This window comes from Cajanus cajan, chromosome 7 (genome assembly GCF_000230855.2).
Source record: "Cajanus cajan strain Asha chromosome 7, NIPB_CcT2T_4, whole genome shotgun sequence".
Taxonomy (NCBI): Eukaryota; Viridiplantae; Streptophyta; class Magnoliopsida; order Fabales; family Fabaceae; genus Cajanus; species Cajanus cajan.
The window spans coordinates 37310583-37323059 of NC_138523.1; the positions used below are offsets into that span (position 1 = coordinate 37310583).

At 40.8% G+C, this 12477-nt stretch overlaps 1 protein-coding gene across 1 annotated transcript; it reads right to left on the reverse strand.

Moving 5' to 3' along the window:
• Positions 1-973: 973 nt before the first annotated feature.
• LOC145949996 (uncharacterized) lies at positions 974-12097 on the reverse strand. The gene is made up of 5 exons (XM_083060908.1): positions 11946-12097; positions 11480-11784; positions 2412-2488; positions 1658-1807; positions 974-1552 (listed from the first exon to the last, which is right to left on the reverse strand). The coding sequence occupies exons 1-5, from the start codon at positions 12095-12097 to the stop codon at positions 974-976; spliced, it is 1263 nt and encodes a 420-aa protein (XP_082917034.1).
• Positions 12098-12477: the final 380 nt, after the last annotated feature.

Sequence of the window (12477 nt, forward strand, 5' to 3'; positions counted from 1 at the left end):
AATGGAATGAGTCATTTTATTAATGTTATGGGTGTGCCTCGTTAAAAACCCTCTTAGCCAAAACCTATTTTTCTGTTTTTTGGGACAAAAGACTGAGTCGAGAAAAAAGTGCACGGCTCATTTGTAAAAATTTAACTGAAATAGAACTTGAGATGCGTGGCATTCCAAGTTCGCGGGATGGCTTTGCCGCTGAGTTCTTCTAGTCGGTATGCCTTATTTTCTAAAGTCTTCTATAACTCGAAACGGGCCATCCCAGTTGGGTGCAAGTTTCCCCTCTGATGGGTCTCTTCGTGCTTCGCCTAGTAGTCGCCACACCAAGTCTCCGACCCAGAAAGATCGAGGTCAGACTCGCGTGTTGTATCTTCTGGAGGCTCGAAGCTTGCAGGCCTCTTCACGAATCTGGGCTTCTTCCCTGAGCTTGTCAATGAGGTCGAGGTTGACCGTTGTCTCCTGGGTGTTTTGCTCACTGTCGAAGACATGACGCCGATGAGACGTCTCGCCGACCTCCACCGGGATCATGTCATCGGCTCCATAGGTTAGTCTGTACGACATTTCTTGCGTTGTCGATTGGGGGGTACAATGGTACGCCCAGAGGATGCTGGGAAGCTCGTCAGCCCATTGTCCTTTGGCGCTTCCTAGCCGCTTCTTGAGCTCTTGGAGTACCACCTTGTTTGCAGCTTCGGCTTGGCCATTGGTCTGTGGATGTTCCACCGAGGTCGGGAGGTGCTTGATTTCGAGTTCGCGGAGAAAGTCCTCGAAACTCTACGCAATGAACTGTCGGCTGTTATCGGTATAGGGAACGTGGAATTCCAAACTTGCATACGATGCTCTTCTAGGTGAACTTCTATACGTTCTCAGTGATGATCTTGGCGAGTGGGCATGCCTCGATCCACTTGGTGAAGTATTCAATTGCCACTATAAGGAATTTGAGCTGACCCTTCGCGGGGGGAAATGGTCCGAGGATGTCCATTCCTCACTGGGCGAAAGGCCACGACGACATCATCTGGTGGAGGGCTTCGGGCGGTTGTCGATGTGCATTGCCGAACTGCTGGCATTCTGGGCATCTTTGTACATAGGCTTGGCAATCCGACTTTAGTGTGGGCCAGTAATACCCAGCTCGGAGTACCCTTGTTGCCATCGAGCGTGCTCCGGAGTGCATACCACATATCCCTCGATGGATCTCCTCGATGACATAAGTAGCTTGAGGCTCTGTTAAGCATTTGAGCAATGGGGTGGAGATGTCGCGTTTGAACAGTTCGTCTTTGACAATGACGAACTTAGCTGACCTTACCCTGATCTTTCGAGCTTCACCTTTATCTTCGGGTAGAATTCTTTGCTTCAGGTAGTTCCAAATATCTGTCATCCATCCTCGGTCTGCGTTGTCACTGGTGTTGATGACCTTGTCATCCAGACTGGGCGAGTTCAATGTTTCTTGTATGATAGTTTGATGTTGCCCGGGGCGCTTCGTGCTGGCGAGCTTGGACAGGAGGTCGGATCTTACGTTTTGCTCGCGGGGTACATGGTGGATTGTGAACTCTTCGAAGGAGGATATCTGTTAGGAGGCTACATGAAAATACCTCTGCAGTAAGGTGTCCTTGGTCTGATATGCCCCGCCGAGCTGCTCCACCATGATCTTTGAGTCGCAATTGCAACTTACTCTCCGCGCTCTAAGGTCGTGAGCCAACCTTAGTCCTACGAGAAGCGCCTCATACTCTGCTTGGTTGTTGGTCACTTTGAAGCCAAACTTCAGAGATTGCTCTAAGGTGACCTTGTTTGGCCCTTCCAAGATAATACCTGCACCACCACCCTTAAAGTTGGAGGACCCATCAACTTGTAAAGTCCATACCTGTTGTTCGTCGGCTGAGGTTGGCGTCAGTTTAGCCACAAAGTCTATCAGGCACTGAGCTTTCAGGGGGCCGCGACTTTCATATTTGATGCCGAACTCGGACAGTTCTACTGACCATGCTATCATCCGTCCAGCGAGCTCCGGCTTTCTCAGGATTTGCTTGATTGGGTAGTCGGTTTTGACGACCACCTGGTGGCTTTGAAAATAAGGTCGGAGGCGCCGAGATGCGGTGACAAGTGCTAGTACGAGCTTCTCAATCATATGATACCATTTTTTCGTGTCCTGGAGAACTCGGCTGATGAAGTAGATCGGCGTCTAAACTTTCTGATGCTCTTGTACTATGACTACGCTGATTGCACCTTCTGCCACGGCCAGGTAGAGGAGGAGGTTAATGTGATGATCCGGCCTTTGGAGGACTGGCAGAGTCGTGAGGAAGACTTTGAAGTTCTTGAAAGCCTCTTTGCACTGGTCAGTCCACTCGAAGTTCTTCGGCTTTCACAGTAGGGTGAAGATGGGCCCTACTTTCTCCGCCAACCTGGGGATAAAACGTGAAAGAGAAACCAACCTTCCTGCCAGGCATTGGACGTCTTTCATAGTCTGAGGGCTCTGCATCTGGATAATGGCTTTGCACTTCTGATGGAGCTAAGTTGAAGAAGATTGATAAACTTCAATAACTCCATGCTTAGGACCGAAATGCCTTGAGGTTGACCTTAAGAGAAGCTCGAAATCTCTATGAAGAAGTCTTCAATGGAGGAGAAGCCTTAGAAGGAGGTTCGGTTACTTCAAGCTTGTTGTAGAAGCTTGAGGAACCAAGGAAAGGTTGAGAACCTTTGGTGAAACCTTAAAGAGAAGGATTTCTCTTCGATTTTTGGTAAGACTCTTGAGAGAGAAATCTGAAGATTATTTCTCATAAATGTCAAAAGTGAGTACAAGAGAAGTAATTACAAATATATAGGGTAAAGGTAGCTTCTAGGAGAAGCTAACCTTAACCATGGTTCACTAGGAACCATGGTAAGGTATACTTAACTCCCTACGGTTTAGCAAGCTTGTAGGAGAAGCTAACCTTGACCATGGTTCACTTAAGAACCATGGTAAGGTAAGCTTACCCTACTAAGGTTTAGAAGCTTGCAAGGCAAGCTTCAAAACCTTAAGAAGATGACTTGAAATTTCGGCCAAGGAAGGACTTAGAGAGCTAGGCGGCCAAGTGCTCATTTTGCTCCATGAATTAATTTAAAAATTCTTGATTTGGTTTAGTTAGGTTCATCATATGATGATGAGACCTAGGTAAATCAAATCTATGAAAAATTAGGAGCAAAATGAGTCTAAAGTAAAATTTTGCCTAGGCCCAGTCCAGGCCCAATTTCTAGTCACACCCTCAAGCTTTGCTAAATGTCACCCCTTTTTCCCTACTGAAAAAATACAAAATGAATGTATCATCTAGGGAGTTAAATGGAGTTAAACTCTCCAAGTAACCTACCTCAAAATCAATATACAAATACTAGAAAAAGCAAGTAAAGTGCCTCACAAATACAAATGCAAAAAATAACCTATACAAAAGGCTATGTATAAACTGTACAATATAAACAAGTAGAACTAGGCCTTCTCTTCATGATAGAGCATTCCAAGTGAAGATTACCTTGGGCTTGACAAGCCCATTAGTCTTCACAAGGTCCAACTCTTCCTGTATTCTTCTAGCCATAGCTCTGGTAACTAGGCCCTTGGCCCATGGTCTATCATCCCCTCCTTCTTGAGAAGGATTTGTCCTCAAATCTGTAGGTTCATCTTCCTCATCATAACCTGCAAAGGGAATAAGATCACTCACATTAAAAGTGTTACTTACTCCATAATCACTGGGAAGATCTAACCTGTAGGCATTATCATTGATTCTTTGGAGGACTTGAAAGGGACCATCTCCTCTTGGGTTAAGTTTAGACTTCCTTTGAGAAGGAAACCTTTCCTTTCTCAAATGAAGCCAAACCCAATCCCCTTCCTCAAAAATGAGGTTTTTCTTTCCTTTGCTTCTATCCAAAGTAGTTCTCTCATTTTGTTGTTGTATATGAGTTTTAACCTTCTCATGCAGTTTCTTAACAAATTCAGCCCTAGATACCCCTTCTTTATGAAAATAATGAGAAGAATCTGGTAGGGGTATTAGGTCTAAAGGAGTAAGAGGGTTAAAATCATACACAACCTCAAAAGGTGAGATTTTGGTAGTCTTATGGACTACCCTATTGTAAGTAAATTCAATATGAGGCAAGTACTCATCCCAAGACTTATGGTTACCCTTAAGGACTGCCCTTAACATTGTAGATATGGATCTATTAACTACTTCTGTTTGCCCATCAGTTTATGGGTGACAAGTAGTAGAGAAAAACAATTTAGTTCCTAGCCTACTCCAAAGAGTTTTCCAGAAATGGCTAAGGAACTTAGTATCCCTATCTGAGACAATGGTTTTGGGTAGACCATGAAGTCTAACCACTTCCTTGAAAAAGAGTCTTGCTATGTTGCTTGCATCATCTATTTTGTGGCAGGGTATAAAGTGGGCCATTTTACTAAATCTGTCCACTACCACAAAAATCGAATCCATGCCTCTCTAGGTCTTGGGTAATCCCAAAATAAAATCCATACTAATATCAACCCATGGAGAGTTAGCAACAGGCAAGGGTGTATAGATGCCATGAGGCATTACTTTAGACTTTGCTTGTAAACAAGCTATACATCTAGAGCAAAACCTCTCAACATCCCTTCTTATATGGGGCCAAAAGAATTTTTCTTTTAGAAAACTTAGAGTCTTTTCAACTCCAAAGTGCCCCATGAGACCACCCTCATGACTTTCTCTAACAAGGAGTTTTCTAATAGATCCTTGGGGTATACAAATTCGTCCTTCTTTATAAAGGTACCCCTCAGAAATATAGAAACCTCCTTGAGGCTTAACCAAGCATTGGGTATAATTTTCACTAAACTCTGAGTCATTGGAATATAATTCCTTAATATGATCAAATCCCAAGATTTGAGATCCAAGGGAGATCAACAAAGTGTGTCTCCTAGAAAGGGCATCAACCATAATATTATTTTTCCCTTTCTTGTACTTGATCACATATGGGAATTGTTCCAAAAACTCTACCCACTTAGCATACCTTTTATTTAGTTTGCCTTGACCCCTCAAATACTTAAGTGACTCATGGTCACTATGAATAACAAACTCTTTGGGAATAAGGTAGTGTTCCCAAGTTTGAAGGGCCCTAACCAAAGCATAAAGCTCTGTCATAAGTAGGGTAGTTAAGAGAGGCACCTTTAAGTTTTTCACTGAAATATGCAATAGGGTGCCCACCCTGTAACAAAACCACCCCTATGCCAACTCCAGAGGTATCACATTCTAACTCAAAAGTTTTTTGAAAAATCAGGTAGAGCTAGAAGTGGTGCATTAGTAAGCTTATGCTTTAAGGTTAGGAAGGCATTTTCTTGTTTTTCTCCCCATATAAAGTCCACATTTTTCTTTACTAACTCATTTAATGGGGAAGCTAGTGTGGAGAAATTAGGAACAAACCTCCTATAGAAGCTTGCCAACCCATGGAAGCTCCTAATATCTCCAACACTTTTAGGAGTGGGCCATTCTTGGATGGCCTTGATTTTCTCGGGGTCCACATGAACCCTTTTTTGGAAAACAACACTATCTACACAAAATGTACATTTCTCTAAATTACCAAAAAGTTGGTTTTTCCTAAGAATATTAAAAACTTGCCTTAAGTGTCCTATGTGATCACTTAGGCTCCTAGTATATATGAGAATATCATCAAAATAAACTACAACAAATCTACCTATACAATCCCTTAGAACATGATTCATGAGACGCATAAAGGTACTAGGAGCATTGGTGAGCCCAAAAGGCATCACCAACCATTCATATAATTCAAACTTGGTCTTGAAAGCGGTTTTCCATTCATCACCCTCTTTAATTCTTATTTGATTATAACCACTTTTAAGATCAACTTTAGAAAATATGATGGCTCCATGAAGCTCATCTAACATGTCATCAAGTCTAGGGATAGGATGTCTATATTTCACAGTGATGTTGTTGATGGCCCTACTATCACAACACATTCTCCACTTTCCATCTTTCTTAGGAACCAACAACACTGGAACAACACAAGGACTTAAGCTCTTCCGAACCCAGCCCTTCTCCAACAACTCTTGGACTTGAGACTCAATTTCTTTTATTTCTTGGGGATTGGTCCTATAGGCAGGCCTATTAGGTAGGCTAGCCCCAGGCACCAAATCAATTTGATGTTCTATTCCTCTTGAAGGAGGAAGGCCCATTGGACCCTCGGGAGGAAATAGATCATCAAACTCCTTTAAAATTGCTTTTACCCCCTTAGGTAAAGTCTCATGTCAACTAGATGTGGCAGTGCAAGACAGAGTTCCTTTACAGAGAAGGATATAAGAGGGTTGTTGAGTCAAGAAGGTTTTTTTTTTAAGAGTTCTTCTCTTGAGCAACAACCTCTAGAGAGAGAACTCCTTTCTCCCTAGATTCCTCTCTATCCTTATGTTTCACAGACTTTTTTTTCACTCTTTTCCTCTTTTTTTTTTTAAATCTTTTCTCACTATCTCTTTTGAGTTTCATTTGTGCTTGATCCTCAGCCACCTATTGAGGAGAAAGAGGATGAAGCACAAATTTCTTTTCCTTATGTGTCAAGGTAATCTCGTTAGTAAGGCCATTATGCATGGTTTTCTTATCAAATTGCCATGGCCTTCCTAATAAGATATGACAAGCTTCCATTGGTACTACATCACATAGCACCTCATCTTCATAGTTCCCAATGGAAAGCTTGACCTTTACTTGTTGGTCAACTGCTAAGTCACCATCCTCATTAATCCAATGGAGTTGATAAGGTTTAGGATGGGGGCTAGTAGTTAAACCCAACTTCTCAACCAGCCTAGTGCTACAACAGTTGCACCATGAGCCACTATCAACAATGAGAGAACATGCACTGTTTAAAACTTTGCATCTAGTATGAAATATGTTCTCCCTTTGTGATAGAGTATCACTAGGTTGGTTGTTGAGGAGTCTCCTAAGCATTAAGAGCTCCCCTTCATAAGGAAAAGTAGACTCTACACCTTCTTCTTGCTCACTTGCTTCTTCCTCACTATTACTAGAGGAAGTAATAGCCTCATCTTGGCTACTATAAATGTCATGCCCCCTCATGATCATGACCTTCTTTGTGGGGCATTGGGAGGCAATGTGGCCTCTCCCTAAACATTTAAAGCATTTAATATCACTAGTCCTAGAACTAGTGTGTGTAGTGTCTTTCCCCTTTCCCTTATCTTTTCCTGTTGCTAGATTCTTGGAGAAAGTTTTCTTCTTTTCAAAAGTTTTACCCTCCTTCTTGGAATCTTTCTTTAGAAATGAAGAGTGGGAGCTATCTTTTTTATAATATTTTCTCATTCTTTGTTGTTCTACCCTTACACAAAGTTGGACCAAATCATTTAGGTCCCTGTAGGGTAGTAGCTCCACTTGGTCTCTTATTTCTAAATTAAGACCACTTAAGAATCTAGCTACAGTTGTAGCTTCCTCTTCCCTTATGCATGCCCTCATCATTAAAAGCTCCATTTGTTGCCTGTACTGTTCTACAGACAAATCTCTTTGTTGGAGCCTTTGGAGCTTATTCATAAGCTCCCTCCCATAATAGGTGGGAATGTGCCTCCTTCTCATTTCACTTTTAAGATCATTCCAATATTGAATTGGAGGATCATTGTGGAGGCGTCTCTCTCTTTCTAGGGCTGTCCACCAATACATGGCATGCCCTTGGAAGCTAAGGGTAGCCAGAGGGACTTTTCTTTCTTCACTCACCCTACGGCAAGCAAAGAGTTGCTCAACCTTCATTTCCCAATCTAAATATAACTCCACATCATCTTTGCCAAAGAATTGTGGGAGGTCAACTTTGACTTCCCTTGGCCTAGTGGTCCTCCTAGGAGTATGTTGGTAGTGATCCCCTTGATTCATGCTTTCATTAGGGGATGTATATTGGGAATGTGAGCTCCTATTCTTTTACCTATGTTTCTTCATATCTTTTTTCAATTTTTCTTCTTCTTGTCTTAAAATTCTCAATTCTTCCTCTAAATAAGCAAGTTGTCCTTCTCTTTCAATCTTTTCCTTCTCTCTTTGAATGGACTCTTGTTTTTTCCATAGTTTAAGTGATTTGAGCTCTTTAGTGATATATGAAAGACTTTTTGGAGAGCCATCACTTTCACTATGGGAGGAATCTTGAGACATTTTAATTCAAGAAAATATTTTCACACAAAAATAGTTTTTATGAAAATAATATTTTTTTTAAGTGCTTTAGACTTGGCACTTGGAGGTCTAAGAGTACAAATTGAACTTTGGAGGGAGGTGAGCTACTAAAGAGCCACTTAATAACCAAGCCTCTTCAAGTGAAAATCTTTAAACTCTCTTGTACTTTTGCCTTGCACAAATCAATTTTCACAAAGATCTTTTCTCAAAGAAAAATAACAATCAAGTGCCTAAGTGTACAATTTATATGATGCTTGAAAACATAAAGAGCAAGAAAACATAAATGGCTTGAAAACTTAAAGACAAGAAAACATAAACTAGGCATTGAAAGCAAATAAACCTAGGTGAGAGCTTGAAAGGCACCAAAGACCTTCAAGGACCCTCTCACAAGTACTACACGAATTTTACTATGAGAATTCTTAAGGAGAGATGGAGATACACCAATGGCACTCCAAGACACTCCTTAATAAAGGCCTTGTACAAAAATTTGGAAAACAAAAATTTATAAGAAAATTGAAATTCAAATTTTCTTCAAATGAAATGCAAATTCACACTCCAAATGAAATGTAAATTCACTTCCAAATGAAATTAGTGGCTGCACTTAATTTCAAAGAAAACAAATTAGCCACTAATTAGAAACAAATTTTAGTAACGGATTTTGTAAGGAAAAACAAGTTTTAGAAACCAAAAATTCCGTCACTAAAATTAGGCACTAATTTTTCACAAAAATTTTTCACAATTAACTTTGTTCCTTCTTGCTCCAATTCAGCCACCAACTGCAGCCTCACAAGTTGTTTCACTCCTCTTTTTAGAAGTAACCTTGGCTTTGGTCACTTCTAGGTGTTTTCAAGAGCCTAGCCACCAAGAGAGAACAAACTCCCTAAGCAACCACCAAAGCCTTCAAGTGGATGTCCTTTGCCTTGGCCTCCTACACCTTTTAAGAAGCACTCAACCACCTTCAAGACTGGAATATTAGTTTAAAACTAAAAAGGAACAACTTAGAATAGCTACACCAATTGGTGGAAGAAAAATGAGACAAGACTAGAAAGAATTCCACAAAATTGACAAGCAAAAATTAAGGTAAATTTTGAAAGCTAGCACACAAAGAATAACCTAGGAAAGGCACTAGAATGGATTACAAAATCAAAAGCTAAGATTAGAAATAAAAACAAGACTCAAATGATGTGGCTGGTCACAAAATTTATATGCCAAATTAGTACCAAAACCGAGAGCAACACAAACAAGTTTTCACTCCTTTTTGGCTTTTTCTTTTGCTTTTTCTTTCTTTTCTTTTTAGCAAACTATTTTTCACTTCTTTTTCTTTTGATGTTCAGGAGTTTTCAATGCCTTTTAAACACTTATATGTCTCAGTTTTAAGGTAGAAAAACTGCAGCAAAAATTTTACACAAAACAAGAGGTGTTCACATGCATTTTGTAGCTAGTGCTTCACTATTTTGTATTGTTTTTAGGTCAAATTTTTAAGCACTCATTCTTTTGTTTTTCTCATGCATTTAGGACACTCACACATCTATTTTGTCTCTGTTTTAAGGCTTATAAAATTGTATTAGGTTTCAGCCACCACAAGACTCAAGGAAAAACCTAATAGGAAAGTGTTTAACAATTTTATTTGACAAAACTTTTAACAAGACATAATAGAAACCTAACTCTAGGAAATTTGCTAGAACTAATAGCAAATTAGGAACTCAATCATGTAAAGCAAAAGCACATATAGTAAGGTACAAATTTAATAAGCAAAGACACAAAAATTTCGGACACAACAACACAAAACAAAAATTAGGTCAAACAAGCTAGTCTAGGAAGTTTCAACATACAAAGGACTACACATGACTTTCTAGGACAAAACAAGAGATTCAAAAACAAAATCTATGCTCAATGAATGTTGTCCAATCACGGACACATGTGAATGAATGGAGAAGGCTCAAGCAAAAATCAAAAGCACAAGCACATGAACCTAGGCGCACAACACAAATTGATTCAAGGAATTTTGGAACAAGCAAAAAATTATGAATCAATTACTTCATATGTGACATAAGGATCCATCAACATATTTATTAAAACTAGATCCATTCAGCAACATAAAGAGACATGTAAAATGAGGAAGATACAACACGGATTCAAGAACAAAAAGTTTGGAAACAAAACCTCAAGAGCACTAGGCTCTAGATACCAAAAATGATGGAGCTAAGTTAAAGAAGATTGATAAACTTCAATAACTCCATGCTTAGGACCGAAATTCCTTGAGGTTGACCTTAAGAGAAGCTCAAAATCTCCATGAAAAAGTCTTCAATGGAGGAGAAGCCTTAGAAGGAGGTTCGGTTACTTCAAGCTTGTTGTAGAAGCTTCAGGAACCAAGGAAAGGTTGAGAACCTTTGGTGAAACCTTAAAGAGAAGGTTTTCTCTTCAGTTTTTGGTAAGACTCTTGAGAGAGAAATCTGAAGATTATTTCTCATAAATGTCAAAAGTGAGTACAAGAGAGGTAATTACAAATATATAAGGTAAAGGTAGCTTCTAGGAGAAGCTAACCTTAACCATGGTTCACTAGGAAAGGTATACTTAACTCCCTATGGGTTAGCAAGCTTGTAGGAGAAGCTAACCTTGACCATGGTTCACTTAAGAACCATGGTAAGGTAAGCTTACCCTACTAAGGTTTAGAAGCTTGCAAGGCAAGCTTCAAAACCTTAAGAAGATGACTTGAAATTTCGGCCAAGGAGGGACTTAGAGAGCTAGGCGGCCAAGTGCTCATTTTGCTCCATGAATTAATTTAAAAATCCTTGATTTGGTTTAGTTAGGTTCATCATATGATGATGAGACCTAGGTAAATCAAATCTATGAAAAATTAGGGGCAAAATGAGTCTAATATGTAAAATTTTGCCTAGGCCCAGTCCAGGCTCAATTTCTAGTCACACCCTCAAGCTTTGCTAAATGTCACCCCTTTTTCCCTACTGAAAAAATACAAAATGAATGTATCATCTAGGGAGTTAAATGGAGTTAAACTCTCCAAGTAACCTACCTCAAAATCAATATACAAACACTAGAAAAAGCAAGTAAAGTGCCTCACAAATACAAAGGCAAAAAATAACCTATACAAAAGGCTATGTATAAACTGTACAATATAAACAAGTAGAACTAGGCCTTCTCTTCATGATAGAGCATTCCAAGTGAAGATTACCTTGGGCTTGACAAGCCCACTAGTCTTCACAAGGTCCAACTCTTCCTGTATTCTTCTAGCCATAGCTCTGGTAACTGGGCCCTTGGCCCATGGTCTATCAACTTCTCCGGGTTAGCTTCAATGCCCTTGTTGGTGATCATGAAATCGAGGAATTTACCTCCCTGGACGCTGAAAACACACTTCTCTGGGTTGAGGCGCATGTTGTGTTCTTTGATCTGGCTGAACACCTCGGCCAGGTCGACAACATGATCTTCGGCTGAGGTTGTTTTGACCACCATGTCGTCAACGTAGACCTCCATATTCTGCCCAATCTGTTGGTGGAAAACTTTGTCCATCAGCCGTTGGTAAGTGACTCCTGCATTTTTGAGACCGGAAGGCATCACTCGGCAACAAAAGTTGGCGTGGTCAGTAATGAATGACGTGTGCACCTCGTCAGGTGGGTACATCATGATTTGGTTGTACCTGGAGTAGGCATTCAGGAAGCTGAGTAGGGCGTGTTTGGATGCTCCATCAACCAGTCTATCAATGCTCGGTAGGGGGTATGAGTCCTTGGGACATGTCTTATTCAGGTCGGTGTAATCGACACATATGCGCCACTTCCCCGAGCTCTTCTTCACCAGTACCACGTTTGCCAGTCACGTGGTGTATCTGACTTCTCGGTGATGATGGCTTCTCGTCTCTCACCCCTGACCTTCCTCTTCCTCTGGGCCACTAGTTTTGCCTCCTTGTGGATTGCCAACCTGTGACAGATGAAGTTAGCATCTATACCTGGCATGTCGGTGCTGTACCATGCAAAGAGGTCGACATTCTTGGAGATTTCAGCTTCAAGTTACTGTCATAACTCCGGGTTTAACTGCCTGCTTATTTTTGTGCATTGTTTAGGAAATTTTCCAACCTGAAGGTCATCAATCTCGTCAATGGGACTTGGCCGTTCGTCATGAGAATCCAACCTCGGATCCAGGTCAGTGATGTCGACCTGGGTGATATGAGCTACTGTAGGAGGGTCACTTTTGCGGCGTTCCTCGGATGATGAGACCTTCAAACTTTCGGCGTAGCACTGTCGTGTTGTCTTCTGGTTTTCTCTAACAGAAATGATCTTGCCACCACTTCCTGGGAATTTCATCGTGAGGTGTGGGGTAGATACCACTGCTCCGA